Source organism: Mesoplodon densirostris, chromosome 15 (assembly GCF_025265405.1).
Source record: "Mesoplodon densirostris isolate mMesDen1 chromosome 15, mMesDen1 primary haplotype, whole genome shotgun sequence".
NCBI classification, from domain to species: Eukaryota; Metazoa; Chordata; class Mammalia; order Artiodactyla; family Ziphiidae; genus Mesoplodon; species Mesoplodon densirostris.
Genome location: NC_082675.1, coordinates 28436035 through 28451896, shown reverse-complemented (window position 1 = coordinate 28451896; position 15862 = coordinate 28436035). Strand labels below are relative to the sequence as shown.

Below are 15862 nucleotides of genomic sequence, written 5' to 3'. Positions count from 1 at the left end.
TGGTGGTGTTATTTTTGATCCTCGATTTTTAATTAATTAATTAATTTATTTATTTATTTATTCCTTTTCTTTCTTTCTTCCTTTCTCCCTCCTTCCCTCCCTCCCTCCCTCTCTCCCTCCCTTCTTTCATTGGGTCCTTATTGCTGGGCTTTCTTTAGTTTCAGTGAGTGGGGGCTACTCTTCGTTGTGGTGTGCAGGCTTCTCATTGCGGTGGCTTCTCTTGTTGCGGAGCATGGGCTCTAGGTGCGCGGACTTCAGTAGTTGTGGCTCGCGGGCTCTAAAGCACAGGCTCAGTAGTTGTGGCAGACGGGCTTAGTTGCTCTGCAGCATGTGGAATCTTCCCCGACCAGGGCTCGAACCCATGTCTCTTGCATTAACAGGCAGATTCTTAACCACTATGCCACCAGGGAAGCCCCTGATCCTCAATTTTAGAAGTAAAAGAATTTATACACGTGCCTAAGTGAATAGAAGAAAGTCTGGAAGGCTTTACACCAAAATGTAAATGGTGGTTATGTCTTGATGGCGGTATTACAGGCAGTCTTAAAGTACTCTGTTTGAATTCATAATCGAGGATTTATGGGATTGAACATAATTTAATGTTTATTCATTACTTATATATTTGTTGTGAATTACCTCTTGATGACATTTAGATATAAGCACTTTCTATATGTTAAAGTTGTTAACTCCATATTCATTTTCTCAACGTGTTTTTTTGTTTTCGTTTTATTTATTTATTTTTAACATCTTTATTGGAGTATAATTGCTTTATAGTGTTGTGTTAGTTTCTGCTGTATAACAAAATGAATCAGCTATGTGCATATGTATATCCCCATATCCCCTCCCTCTTGCGTATCCCTCCCACCCTCCTTATCCCACCCCTCTAGGTGGTCGCGAAGTACCAAGCTGATCTCCCTGGGCCATGCAGCTGCTTCCTACTAGCTAGCTATTTTACATTTGGTAGTGTATATATGTCAGTGCTACTCTCTCACTTCATCCCAGCTTACCCTTCCCTCTCCCCATGTCCTCAAGTCCAGTCTTTACATCTGTGTCTTTATTCCTGTCCTGCCCCTAGGTTCATTAGAACCATTTTTTTTTTTTTAGATTCCATATATATGTGTTAGCATACGGTGTTTGTTTTTCTCTTTCTAACTTACTTCACTCTGTATGACAGACTCTAGGTCCATCCACCTCACTACAAATAACTCAATTTCGTTTCTTTTTATGGCTGAGTAATATTCCATTGTATATATGTGCCACATCTTCTTTATCCATTCATCTGTCGATGGACACTTAGGTTGCTTCCATGTCCTGGCTATTGTAAATAGAACTGCAATGAACATTGTGGTACATGACTCTTTTTGAATTATGGTTTTCTCAGGGTATATGCCCAGTAATGGGATTTCTGGGTCATATGGTAGTTTTATTTTTAGTTTTTTAAGGAACCTCTGTACTGTTCTCCATAATGGCTGTATCAATTTACATTCCCACCAACAGTGCAAGAGTGTTCCCTTTTCTCCACACCCTCTCCAGCATTTATTGTTTGTAGATTTTTTGATGATGGCCATTCTGACTGGTGTGAGGTGATACCTCATTGTAGTTTTGATTTGCATTTCTCTAATGATTAATGATGTTGAGCATCCTTTCATGTGTTTGTTGGCAGTCTGTATATCTTCATTGGAGAAATGTCCATTTAGGTCTTCTGCCCATTTTTGGATTGGGTTGTTTTTTTTTTTTTGATACTGAGCTGCATGAGCTGCTTGTATATTTTGGAGATTAACCTTTTGTCAGTTGCTTCATTTGCCAATGTTTTCTCCCATTCTGAGGGTTGTCCTTTTGTCTTGCTTATGGTCTCCTTTGCTGTACAAAAGCTTTTAAGTTTCATTAGGTCCCATTTGTTTATTTTTGTTTTTATTTCCATTACTCTAGGAGGTGGGTCAAAAAGGATCTTGCTGTGATTTATGTCATAGAGTTCTGCCTATGTTTTCCTCTGAGAGTTTTATAGTGTCTGGCCTTACATTTAGGTCTTTAATCCATTTGGAGTTTATTTTTGTGTATGGTGTTAGGGAGTGTTCTAATTTCATTCTTTTACATGTAGCTGTCCAGTTTTCCCAGCACCACTTATTGAGGAGACTGTCTTCTCCATTGTATATTCTTGCCTCCTTTATCAAAGATAAGGTGACCATAGGTGCGTGGGTTTATCGTCAGCTTTCTGTCCTGTTCCATTGATCTTTATTTCTGTTTTTGTTCCAGTACCATACTGTCTTGATTACTGTAGCTTTGTAGTATAGTCTGAAGTCCGGGAGCCTAATTCCTCCAGCTCCATTTTTCTTTCTCAAGATTGTTTTGGCTATTCGGGGTCTTTGTGTTTCCATGCAAATTGTGCAATTTTTTGTTCTAATTCTGTGAAAAATGCCATTGGTGGTTTGATAGGGATTGCATTGAACCTGTAGATTGTTTTGGGTAGTATAGTCATTTTCACAATGTTGATTCTTCCAATCCAAGGGCATAGTATAACTCTCCATCTGTTTGTATCATCTTTAATTCCTTTCATCAGTGTCTTTTAGTTTTCTGCATACAGGTCTTTTGTCTCCTTAGGTAGGTTTGTTCCTAGGTATCTTATTCTTTCTGTTGCAGTGGTAAATGGGAGGGTTTTCTTAATTTCACTTTCAGATTTTTCATCATTAGTGTAGGAGAATGCAGGAGATTTCTGTGCATTAATTTTGTATCCTGCTACTCTACCAAATTAATTGATTAGTAGTTTTCTGGTAGCATCTTTAGGGTTCTTTGTGTATAGTATTACGTCATCTGCAGTGACAGTTTTACTTTTTCTTTTCTGATCTGTATTCCTTGTTTTTCTTTTTCTTCTCTGATTGCCGTGGCTAAAACTTCCAAAACTATGTTGAGTAACAGTGGTGAGAGTGGCAACCTTGTCTTTTTCCTGATCTAAGAGGAAATGGTTTCAGTTTTTCACCATTGAGAATGATGATGGCTGTGGGTTTGTCATGTATGACCCTTATTATGTTGAGGTAGGTTCCTTCTGTGTCTAATTTCTGGAAAGTTTTTATCATTAATGGGTATTGAATTTTGTCAAAAGCTCTTTCCTCATCTGTTGAGATCATCATATGGTTTTTATCCTTCAGTTTGTTAATATGGTGTATCACAATGATTGATTTGCATATATTGAAGAATCCTTGCATTCCTGGGATAAACCCCACTTGATCATGGTGTATGTTGGATTCTGTTTGCTAGTATTTTGTTCAGGACTTCTGCATCTATGTTCATCAGCGATATTAGCCTGTAGTTTTCTTTTTGTGAGATCTTCACCTGGTTTTGGTATCAGGGTGATGGTGGCCTCGCATAATGAGTTTGGGAGTGTTCCTCCCTTTGCTGTATTTTGGAAGAGTTTGGGAAGGATAGGTGTCAGCTTTTCTCTAAAAGTTTGATAGAATTTGCCTGTGAAGCCATCTGGTCCTGGGCTTTTGTTTGTTAGAAGATCTTTTTTTTTTTTTTTTGCGGTATGTGGGCCTCTCACTGCTGTGGCCTCTCCCGTTGCGGAGCACAGGCTCCAGACGCGCAGGCTCAGCGGCCATGGCTCACGGGCCCAGCCGCTCTGCGGCATGTGGGATCTTCCCAGACCAGGGCACGAACCTGTGTCCCCTGCATCGGCAGGTGGACTCTCAACCACTGCGCCACCAGGGAAGCCCTGTTAGAAGGTTTTCTTTTCTTTTTTTTTTTTTTTTTTTTTTTTTTTTTTTTTTTTTTTTTTTTTTTTTTGCGATACGCGGGCCTCTCACTGCTGTGGCCTCTCCCGTTGCAGAGCAAAGGCTCTGGACGCGCAGTCTCAGCGGCCATGGCTCACGGGCCCGGCCGCTCCGCGGCATGTGGGATCCTCCCGGACCGGAGCACAAACCCGTGTCCCCTGCATCAGCAGGGGGACTCTCAACCACTGCGCCACCAGGGAAGCCCCTGTTAGAAGTTTTTTTTTTTTTTTTTTTTTTGCTGTACGCGGGCCTCTCACTGCTGTGGCCTCTCCCGTTGCGGAGCACAGGCTCCGGACACACAGGCTCCGCGGCCATGGCTCGCGGGCCCAGCCGCTCCGCGGCATGTGGGATCTTCCGGGATCGGGGCACGAACCCGTGTCCCCTGCATCGGCAGGCGGACTCTCAACCACTGCGCCACCAGGGAAGCCCAGAAGATTTTTAATCACAGTTTCAATTTCAGTCAATATGTGTTTTTGACTGAGTGCCTACTGTGTGCCAGCTACCTCTTCAAGGGCTTGGGAAATAGCAGTGGACAGAACAGACATCACACAAAAAGACACCAAAATACACCAGTTTTACAGTATATTAGAAGGGGAAAAGTGATAGGAAAAAACAGAACATGATAAGGAGGGAAGTTAGGAGGGCTGAAAGGTGTTGTCATTGTGAGTCTCCTTGAGGAGGTGTGAGTTCAGAGCAGAGACTTGAAGGAGAGTCAGCCCCATTGGCCTCAGGAGGAGGAGCCTTTCAAGGGGAGGGTGCAGCAGCGGGAGGGCACTGAGTGAGAGCATCCCTGGTGTGTCCATGAGCAGGAAGGAGGCGGCATGGGGTGGGCAAAGCTTCTGACTCCGGGTGAAGTGGGAAACCCACCAAGGGTTCCATCTCAACTCTGGTTTGATTAGCCCCCTCTGGCTACCAGTGGAGAATAGACTGCTGGGAAGCAAGACCGTAATCATGATGACCACTCGGGAAGGTGGGTTCTCAAGGGGCCAGTAGGTGGAGGAGAGGAGGGGAGAGGAGAGGAGAGGAGAGGAGTGGAGAGGAGTGGAGGAACAGAGATCAGAGGTAGGGAGCACACAGCCTGGCGGGCAGGCTGGGGTCTTCGGTAAGTGCCAGGTGTTCAGTGTGGTGTTCTTGGCCACTCCACTCTGCACAGGCGTTTCTTAGGCCTTATCTGGAGAAGAGCCTTCTTCCTGGGTGCACAGGGTCGTGTTGGCACTGCTGATGTATGTGGGTGGGTTGGGGAGCAGAAATGGAGGGCTCTCTGGGACGGTTGCCTGAAAGACTTGCTTAAGATTTAATTTGAAAAATTTTGATGGGCCTTTAAAAACAATGATAGCTGTAGGTTTGAGGAAGTTGAGTTTTGCAGGGGGGTGATGGTGGTGGTTAATTTAGAGTGCCCTCAACTGTCTCTGTTGTCCTAAAGTTTTAATGGTCACACTACATGTCTTTCGGGGGGTGGGGAGTGGCAGGGGGAGGTTTAAGATATGAAAATTAACTAAATGTCCTGACTTCTTTATTTCATTTTACCGTCTTGCTCCCCCCCCCACCACCCCTTTTCTTAAAAATATGTTACATAGGGACCTTTACTGTCTTTTTGTTTCCTCATATTCTCATTTATTTATTTGTGATATAATTGACATGTAACATTATATTAGTTTTAGGTGTACAGCTTGATTTGATGTTGGTATACATTTGGGAGATGTCACCACCATATGTCTCATTAACATGTCACCTTACGGAGTTACAAAAAAATTTTTTTTCTTGTGAGGAGAGCTTTTAAGATCTACTCTCTTAGCAACTTTCAAATATACAATACAGTATTATTAACTACAGTCACCATGCTGTACATTACATCCCTCAGGACTTATTTTATAACTGGAAGTTTATACCTTTTGTCCCCCTTCACCCATTTCTCCCCCAACCCCAGGCTCTGGGAACCACCAGTTTGCTCTCTGTATCTATGAGCTTGGTTTTTTTGTTTGTGTGTTTTTAGATTCCATTTATAAACAAGATCGTACAGTATCTGTCTTTCTCTGTCTGACTTAGTTCACTAAGCTTAATACCCTCTAGTTTCATCTGTTGTGAATGACAAGATTTCATTTTTTTATGGCCGAGTGCTATTCCATTGCGTGTATGTGTACACACACACAGACTACATTTTCTTTGTTCATCTATTGATGGGCACTTAGGGTTGCTTCCATATCTTGGCAATTGTAAATAGTGCTCCAGTGAACATAGAGGTGCATATATCTTTTCCAGTTAGTGTTTTCATTTTTAGATAAATACCCAGGAGCAGAATTGCTGTATCATATAGTAGTTCTATTTTTTATTTTTTGAGGAACCTTCATGCTGTTTTCTATAGCGGCTGCACCAATGTACATTCCCACAACAGTGTAGGAGGGTTCCCTTTTCTCCACGTCCTCATCAACACTTGCTGTTTGTTGTCCTTTTGATGACAGCCATTCTGACAGAACCACATTCTCATTGTGGTTTTATTTATTTATTTATTTTAAATTATTTATTTATTGACTGCATTGGGTCTTCTTTGCTGTGCACGGGCTTTTTCTCTAGTTGCAGCCAGCGGGGGCTACTCTTCGTTGTGGCGTGCGGGCTTCTTATTTTGGTGGCTTCTCTTGTTGCAGAGCACAGGCTCTAGAGTGCAGGCTCAGTAGTTGTGGCTCACGGGCTTAGTTGCTCCGCAGCATGTGGGATCTTCCTGGACCAGGGCTCGAACTCGTGTCCCCTGCATTGGCAGGCAGATTCTTAACCAGTGTGCCACCAGGGAAGTCCCTCATTGTGGTTTTGATTTGCATTTCCCTGGTGATTAGCAGTGTTGAGCATCTTTTCATGTACCTGTTGGCCAGCTCTATGTCTTTGGAAAAATGTCTCTTCAGGTCTTTAGCCCATTTTTTAATCAGGTTGTTTGTGTTTTTGCTATTGAGTTGTATGAGTTCTTTGTATATTTTGGAAGTTAGCCCCTTATTAGGTATATGACTGACAGATATCTTTTCCTATTCAGTAGGCTGCCTTTTCATCCTGTGGTTTCCTTTGCTGTGTACCACCCCCCCACACCTCTTTTTCTGTTTTCTTTACCACATGACTTTGTATCCATTTATAGCCTTTCCACCCGCCCCTGGCTTTTGTTTTTTGTTTTTTTTTTAAATAAATTTATTTATCTTATTTTTGGATGCATTGGGTCTTCAGTTGCTTTGCGCGGGCTTCCTCTAGTTGCGGCGAGCAGGGGCTACTCTTCATTGCGGTGCGCGGGCTTCTCGTTGCGGTGGCTTTTCTTATTGCGGAGCATGGGCTGTAGGCACGCGGGCTCAGTAGTTGTGCCTCGCAGGTGCTATAGCACAGGCTCAGTAGTTGTGGCTCACGCGCTCTAGAGCACAGGCTCAGTAGTTGTGGCACATGGGCTTAGTTATTGTGTGGCATGTGGGATCTTCCCAGACCCGGGCTCGAACCTGTGTCCCCTGCATTGGCAGGCGGATTCTTAACCACTGCGCCATCAGGGAAGTCCCCTCTACCCTCTGTTTTACTTACTTCTGTTTGATTGGGGTGAAGCTTTCCTATACCTGCCTGCATATGCACCTTTGGATTAAGTGGTTGGCTCTCTGTGTATTACAGCCGCAATAAAGAGGTGGAGAAACTGGGAGGCAAGTTAGAGTTTGCCTCAGGGGCAGAGGGTTAGGACTTGGAGTCTGTGTAAGAGCCATTTTCATTTCATTCATCCTGGCCAGATTTAAGTCTGGCCCTGGGTTTGTCACATGATGAATTTGTTGCATTTAGCAGCTTTTTCCTGAAGTTCCATCTGCTGGTGAAATGCCTATGGTGAGTGGGGACAGACCCAAGAGCTTTTGCAGTAGGTTGGGTGGAAAGTTGCGTTTAAGGAAGAACCTTTCCATCCAAATGGAAGATGATGATAGAACAGTGGCAGGGGCTAAAGTACAGCTTCAAAGCATTTGTAGTTCCAAGCAGTAGCTATTTGGCAAATATACAATATCCTTTAAGTCTGTCTTGTTTTTTGAAAAGCTGAGGTTTTCTCTAGATGTGGTAGATTCACAGATACTTACTTGGGAAAGAAAAAACTCTGCCTCTTATCACTTGAGAGGCAGACTAGCAATATATTTGACTTCGGTAGATGTACATCACTGGACCCAAAATGATGGTATTGTCCGCAGGACGCCTGGCTGGTTCCAGAAATGTTTCTTTTCACTGTATCCATTTTTTCTTTTTAAGAAATAACTGATTAATGGATACTTTATAGATATACCTAAGATAACTAATATTTCATTATTATTCTGTTCCCTAATTTAAAAGTTCTGTCTCTAAGAAAAAGAATCAGACAGAAGGTCGACATTTGTCAGGTGCTGTCCTCAAAGAGTCAGCTTTTCAAAGTGATAGAGGAAGAACGGAAGAGGGGCACGTTAGAGCTGCAAAACCCTTTCAGAGCCAAGATCCTTCTGATGGGATTTCACCACTGGAGCAGGAGCGAGGTACTGAACTATTAGAAATCATTCCTTAATGTATATATTTTAATTTCCTTTTTAAAAATCTTTTTTTAATTGACGTATAGTTGATGTACAAAATTACAGAAGTTACGGGTGTGTAGTATGGTGATTCACAATTTTTAAAGGTTATACTCCATTTATTATAAAATATTATAAATATTGGCAATATTCCCCATGTTGTACAATATATTTTTGTAGCTTATTTTATACCTAATAGTTTGTTCCTCTTAATTCCCTACTCCTGTAATGCCCCTCCCCCTCCTCTCTCCCCACTGGTAACCACTATTTTTTTCTCTTTGTCTGTGAGTCTGCTTCTTTTTTGTTATATTCATTAGTTTGTTATATTTTTTAGATTCCACATATAAGTGATATCAAACAGTTTTAATCTCCTTTCTTATTTTTTTGTCTGTGGACCAGTGTTTATCTTAAACTATGATACCATAAACTGAAAATGCTTTGGTTTGACACTTACCTATTAATACCATGTTTATAATACTTTTATAGGAAAGGATCTCTTAATGAATCTCTTAATTATCCATACTGATTAAGCTGAAATCTCCTTTCCTGTGGAAAACATGCTGTCTGATGGTCACAGCACACTTCATGTTCAAGACAAGGAGGCTGTTTCTAATACACCTGTCACATTTGCCCTACCAATTAATTTGTATTCTTGTCATCAGTCATTTTTGTTCCTAAGTTAAAATTTTTACAGGATGTTTGTATTTCTCTTGATGAAAAATGTCGTATGTGTGTGAAAGTAGACTAGATTAACTCCTCACACAAGAAATGAAAGAAAGTAAGACAAATTGGGCTTATTCAAAATTGAAAACTTCTGTGCTTCAAAAGACACTTTTGAGACAGTGAAAAGACATCCCAAAGATAGGCGAATATGTTTGCAAATCATATGTATCATATGTATATGATCAGGGACCAGCATCCAGAATATGTAGAGAAGTGTTATAGCTCAATAAAAAGACAGATAACCCAGTACTGTAAATGGCAGAGGCTGTTCAGTAGACATTTCTATAAAGAAGTTGTACAGATGGCCAATAGACACATGAGAAAATGCTCAACAGCTGTAATCATCAGGGAAATTCAAAACCATGAGAGATCAATTCACACCCACTGGAATTACTAGAATCAAGAAGATGGGAAATAGCAAGTATTGGTTGGAAACTGCGACGCTCACCCATTGCTCGTCGGGATGTAAAATGGTGCTGCTGCTGTAGAAGATAGTTTAACGTTTCCTCAAAACTTTAAACGTAGCATTACCCTATGACCCAGCAAGTCCAGTCCTAGGCATACACCTAAGAGAAATGAAAACGTGTGTCAACACTAAAACTTGTGTACGTGAATGTTCATAGCAGCATTAGTCAGAGTAGCCAGAAAGTGGAGACAACTCAGATCGCCATCAGCTGATGTATGGATAAATAAAATGCAGTATGTCCATACAGTGGAGTGTTGTTCAGCCATAAAAAGGAGTGAAGTACTGATACCTGTTGTAATAGGATGACCCTTGAAAGCATGCTGAGTGGAAGAAGACAGACTCAGAAGGCCCCATGCTGCGACTCCATTTATCCGAAGGTGAATCTGTAGGTACAGGACAGGCAAGTCCACTGAGACAAAGTAGATTAGTGGTGCTAGGGCCTGGCGGGCAGGGAGAATGGGGAGTAACTGTTTATGGGTACAGGATTTCTTTCTGATATGATGAAAATATTGTGGAATTCGTGATAATGGTTGAACAACTTTGTAAATATACTAAAAACCACTGAATTGTATACTTCAAAAGGGTGATTTTATGGTATGTAAGTTTTATATCAGTTTAAAAAAAACCTCCCCATATACCTCTCTCACAGTTTCAGTTAGTACAAGATTTTGTCACACTTGCTTAATCTCTTCTGTTTTTCTATTACCTTTTTTCCTGATATTAAAAAATTCCAGACATCATTTTATTCCTACATATTTTAGCTTACGTCTCTAAAAATACGGGCATTTTCCTACATAACCATAGTGATGTTAATACTGTTAACCAAAATAATTCTGTTATTATCATATAGTACTCTGGTCCATATTCAGTTTACTAATTATCTTGGTTGGTTTGCTTGGACTGGGGTTCAAGGAAGGTTCCATTGTATTTTGCTCCATCTGTCGTGGTGTCTCTTAGGTCTGTCATTCTGGAGCTGTCCTGCTGTTTGGCATTGTCTGTTTGATCACTCGTGGTGTCATTTTTCTTCTCTCTTCCCCACATCCTCTGTAAAGCAGAAGTTAGCTTTAAAGCCTTGTTAGATTCCTATTCAGGTGTTTTTGGCATATGTATAATTTTTTAAGCTTCCCCACCCTAACAGGTTTTTAATTTAACTGACCACTGCTGGGCTCCTATACCATCATTTAAAAGTCCTCTATTCTATTTAAAGGGAAAAAATGTATAGTTCATTAATTTGCTATTTTTGAGTGTTATTGGGTATTTAGTTGATAAAATATTAATAATTTGGTCTTAGTTTTTGTTTTTGTTTACTTTAACAGACTTGCCTATTGATTTTTGTTCACGATCCTGGATGAATAAGGAGAACAAGGTAATCTTTTCTATGTTATCAATTTCTAGTATTAGGAGAGTGAAAGTACCTATTTCACAAATATGAATGCTAAGTAGTATTAATATTAGCTAGAAGTCTTCCACTTGTAAATAGCAGAAATCCACCTTACTGCTACGAGTAACCGGGAAGCTGACAGTAGGGCTGGTCTGGGGCTTCCTGTGTCTCCAGGGCTGTCTGCACCTCTGCTCTGCTTCACTCCATGCCGACTCCTCTGGAATGTTGGTCCCGTGGAGTGAGGGTTTCTCTTTGTTTCATGTATTGCATCCTGAGTGTCCAGCACATAGCTGGCACTTGATAATCTGTTGAATGATAGGGAAGCTGAATTCATTTGTAGGCAACCCAAGTGTTCATGATCAAAAAAAACAAGAACATGAAAAAGAAAAAAAACAAGAACATGATCTTTCTTTTAGGGTAAATTTTTAAAAAAAAAGCACAGTTCTAATGAGCTCACTTGGGTCTGTCCTCCCCTCTGTAAATCACTGTGCCAATGGGTGGGTTGGGATAAAACTCTGATTTATGATGCTGGACCCTACATCCGCTTCTGTGCGTGTGTGCATGTGTGTGCATGTGTGTGCATGTGCATCAGTGCATATATGTGCATAGATAGAGGGATGTGACTAAAACCACCCCCACCCCACCCCCCGGACCACATGAAGTGAAAAGAGACGGGCTCCTCAGAGGACAGGCACTGAGCAGATAAACAGTTTGTGTTCAACATAAACGGTCTCATATTTATGAGAGTTGTTTATAAAGTATGAACCAAGTATTGATACTTTTAAAACTTACAAAAAGGAAATGCAATTTTTATTTTATTTTACTTTCGTAAGAATTTTTAACATTATTTTTGTCAAATGATTAAAAGAGGTCTAAAGTAAGAGTTGTTTCTGTGTGCCAGGGGTTGGTACACTCTAGCTCATTGCCCACATCCAACCTGCTGCCTGTTTTTGTAAAGTTTTATCAGAAAGTAGCTGTGTCCATTTGTTTCTATATTGTTTATGGCTGCTTTTGTGCCACAACAGCTGAGTTGAGAAGTTGTGACAGAGATTGCATGGCCAGAAGACCCTGAAATGTTTACTGTCTGGCCCTTTGCAGAGAACGTTTGTTGACCCCTGCTCTGTACACTGCTCCCTCTATGTAACCACTAGTAACTTATATATGTGAGTGATGCTTTTTAGAGGAACTTCAGGTGTAGTCAAATTGAAATTCAGTCAGAAGGCTTGATTTCTTGAACACTGAGAAAAATGGTTTCTAAGAGAGAGATCATAACTTTTCCTGTGATAGGTAATTTTATTTCCTTAGGATGGTTGAAGAATTAACTTCCTAAAAGTATTAGAAATCATTGATAACAAAGAGAAGGACCATAAAACTAGAAAGCAGGAAGACAAGTATAGACACATGAGATACTTGATACAAAAGATGAAGAAGTAAGAGCAGGGTGAAAATAAATACACTAGAAAACCTAGACCAGTGGGGCCACCACTGCATTGGCCTTGGGTTTAGCGTGAGCTGTCCTGGCAGCCATGGCAGCGAAGGTCTCATTGTCCAAACTGAGTGCATAACTCAGCACTGTGCTCTACAAGTGTGTAAATGGGTTGAGAGCCCGTGTTTTTTCCCAAAACGTTAATGTGCATTTTTCAGTCTTAATTCTTGAGATGGTATTATTTGATATATATTTAATACGATGGTGAAATAAGATTGACACTTGAGGAACTTCACATTTTATTCTGGGCTTTGAAGTGTCCTAGCAAACTGCCATGTGCCTTGTGGCCCCTAGTTGGAGCAGGGACGTCCACTGTCCAGGGTGGGCTGCAGAGTCCAGCTTTGCTGTTACCTGCACCTCCTGTCCAGGCCTTGAGCTGCCCCAGTTCATTTGTGTGTTAGTACACGAACTATATTACCAGGTCCTTAGAGCACGTGCACACAGTGTGAAACCTTGGAACTTTAAGGATGTCTCATTGGGTGGGTCAGGGGAGGGGGGTGGCATGGGGGCAGGAAGAAAGTTATTAATACGTGCAAAACAGGTAGCCCTTCATTGCCTGAACTGTGAACCACAGACCTTGAGCACATTGATGGGCCTTTCTGCAGCCTGTGCTGTGGTCTTCACAGTAGTGAGTGTGCTGCTCTCATTACAGTTTTATTTCTTATAGGTTGTTGTTCCTGATGCTGGAAAACATTTTGAAGAAAGGAATCCAAACAATGACTTAAGCCATAATAGTTTCCTAGAAAATGAGAAACTGATGTCACTTGCCAGCTTGGAAGATTCTTCTGGTAGCATCACAAAACACAACTGGTGTTTTCCTTGTCCTGACCTTGCCACTCCATGTATCTCTGCTGCTTTGTTGCCGTAGTTACTATGCACCTTTTTGTTTCTCTGCCTTCTCCTTTACCTCTTACTTACGAGCACTCAAGTGGCCACTTGTGTTAAGTGATCGGATTTTAAACTTATTTCTCTATAGCAATCCTGATAGGATTATGCTTATCCCTCAGTTGAGTATCATTAAGGTATAAAGTATAAAGCACTGTGTTAAGAAATTAGGGGACAATGAAATATTTAGCCCCTGCTCTCTGAAAGGACTGCATGTGGCAAGAGAGATGCATAGTTGACCTCCGACTGTGTGAAGTGTATCTCAATGGTATAAGTTGTGTGGGAGTCATAGGAGGGTGACAAGTTAATTCTGACTGAGGAAGGTATCTGTGAGGCTTTATTTAAAGAGGATGCGATTCTTCCTCCTTGAAAAGGAGGCCTGTGATAGGCCCTAATGTAGATACCAGAAGAGAAGTACATTCAAAAAGCAGGAACAGCTTCAGCAAAGGCACTAAGGTGTGGGCATATAGACCATGTTTGGAGAATAGCCAGTGCTTTTGTGTGGCAGGTTTATAGCACCTGTAGGAGTATGAATTGGGGAATAAACCCAGAAAATAGGCAGAGACCAAATTATCCATGGCTTTGAAGGCCAGGCTGGTGAGCCAAGTGGGATAGATAGAAGCTATAAAATCAGGGCAGGTTTTGCTGCTAGTTTTTAGGTATTTTTAGATTATGGAATTGTTGATGAGGAATTGTTGACCTGAATTTATGCAGATCCTTGTTTTAGTAGGCTAGATTCTCAGAGATGATTGGAAAATTATCCTCTTGAAAAGGCTTACAATACTGTTATAAGTGATTGAGTGTTCTAGTTTTATCCTCCCTTGCCCGGCTGGGTGTTAGAACCATGAAAAGCACTGCCATTATTGTTTTATTTGTCTATTTGCAACTTTTTGGTTTTCGTGGAGGTGGAAAAAATTTTTATCATATCTGTGAGTATTCAGCTTTGTTATATCTTTTTTTTTGTTTCTTCATTTTCAAGATCAGATACTGTTTGAGGTTTCATTTTACAATTAATCATTAATTCACCTGGAATTTGGTTTTACTTCTATGGCAGGCTTATCTTTTCTTTTTTGACAGTTACTCACTTGCCACAGTACTTTCTGAATAATCTGCCCTTTTCCATTGCCACACTTACTATATTCTAACTTTTGATGTATGCCAGGACTTGCTTCTGTGCTGTCTTCTCAATGAAGGTTAAATATTAGTTTATATTAGAATGCTCATGATGACTTATAGACTGAAATTACAATGGTTTTTTTCATGTCAAATGTTAAGACAAAATCACATAGACTATTGACCCATATGTTTTATCAACCTTTTTGATTATATATTACTTACAGTTCAGTCACTACTTTAAAGCCTGTCCTATTTCCTCCTCCATTTTACCAACTAGATGATGATATTGATGATGAAGAGTTTTATGATGATCATTTGGAGGCTTATTTTGAGCAACTGGCAATTCCAGGAATGATGTATGAAGGCCTAGAAGGACAGGAATCTCCAGAAAATTATTTTAAGTTACCTGCAAGTGATCCTAGTCAGGTATATTCCAAACTTCATGGTTTTTCAGAAATTTGACATTAGAAAATCATTACTGGACTCAGTGGATATTAATAAAACTTAAGCTTTTGGTTTTATTTGGACTCTGTTTTCCCCAGATACAAACTGATGAGAAATACCTTTCCTGTCCTTTCCTGCTGCTGCTTACCTTTCCCTCACCTATAGAAAAATTAAAAGAATGGTACACTGAACATCTGTATACCCTTGTCCAGATCAGCCAGTTGTGAACATTTTTTGCCATCTTTGTGTTTTCTTTGTCCCTCCATAAGTACTTTTTTACTGAGTCATTTAAAAGTAAGTTGCAGGGCTTCCCTGGTGGCACAGTGGTTGGGAGTCCTTCTGCCAGTGCAGGGGACATGGGTTCGAACCCTGGTCCAGGAAGATCCCACATGCCGTGGAGCAACTGGGCCCGTGTGCCACAGCTGCTGAGCTTGCGCCCTAGAGCCCGCGTGCCACAACGGCTGAAGCCCGCGCGCCTGGAGCGCGTGCTCCACAATGGGAGAGGGCACCGCGGTGAGAAGCCTGTGCGCCACGGCGGGAAGTGGCCCCCTCTTGCCACGGCTGGGGAAAGCCCACTCCAGCAACAAGGACCCAACACAGCCAAAACTAAATAAATAAAATAAATTTATTTTTTAAAAAAAGTAAGTGGCAGATATTATGACATTTCACCCTAATACATCAGCATTTACCTCCTGTGAATAAGGACTTTTTCCTACATAATCACAATTCTCTTATCTAACTTTGATATTGTGATTTAAATTAATATACAGTACATATTCAAATTTATCCACTTGTCTCCAAATGTCCTTTACTTTTGTTGTTTTTGATCCAGGCTTTAATCAGGGATTACACTTGTATTTGGTTGCCATGACTTGGAGTTCTTTCGTTTCATTAAACTTTTTTGTAAAATCTAGGCCTGTTGTTTTGTAAAATGACCCATATGGTAGATATAGCTGACTGCTTTCTTCCTCTTGATTAGATTGAACATTTTCCCCTTGAACAGATTGACTCTAAACAAGCATTGTTGTATACTCTGTGTCCCATTGGGAGGCCTGTCAGCCCACTTGTCTC

At 41.0% G+C, this 15862-nt stretch overlaps 1 protein-coding gene across 12 annotated transcripts in view; it reads left to right on the top strand.

Moving 5' to 3' along the window:
- CEP192 (centrosomal protein 192) overlaps positions 1-15862 on the top strand; it is a 95676-nt gene that overhangs the window by 7777 nt on the left and 72037 nt on the right. For all 12 annotated transcript variants that reach the window (XM_060119550.1, XM_060119547.1, XM_060119546.1 and 9 more), the window contains exons 5-8: positions 8082-8257; positions 10796-10845; positions 13014-13134; positions 14625-14773. In XM_060119550.1, the coding sequence (XP_059975533.1) occupies positions 8082-8257; positions 10796-10845; positions 13014-13134; positions 14625-14773 (496 nt within the window). The remainder of the gene's footprint in view (positions 1-8081; positions 8258-10795; positions 10846-13013; positions 13135-14624; positions 14774-15862) is intronic.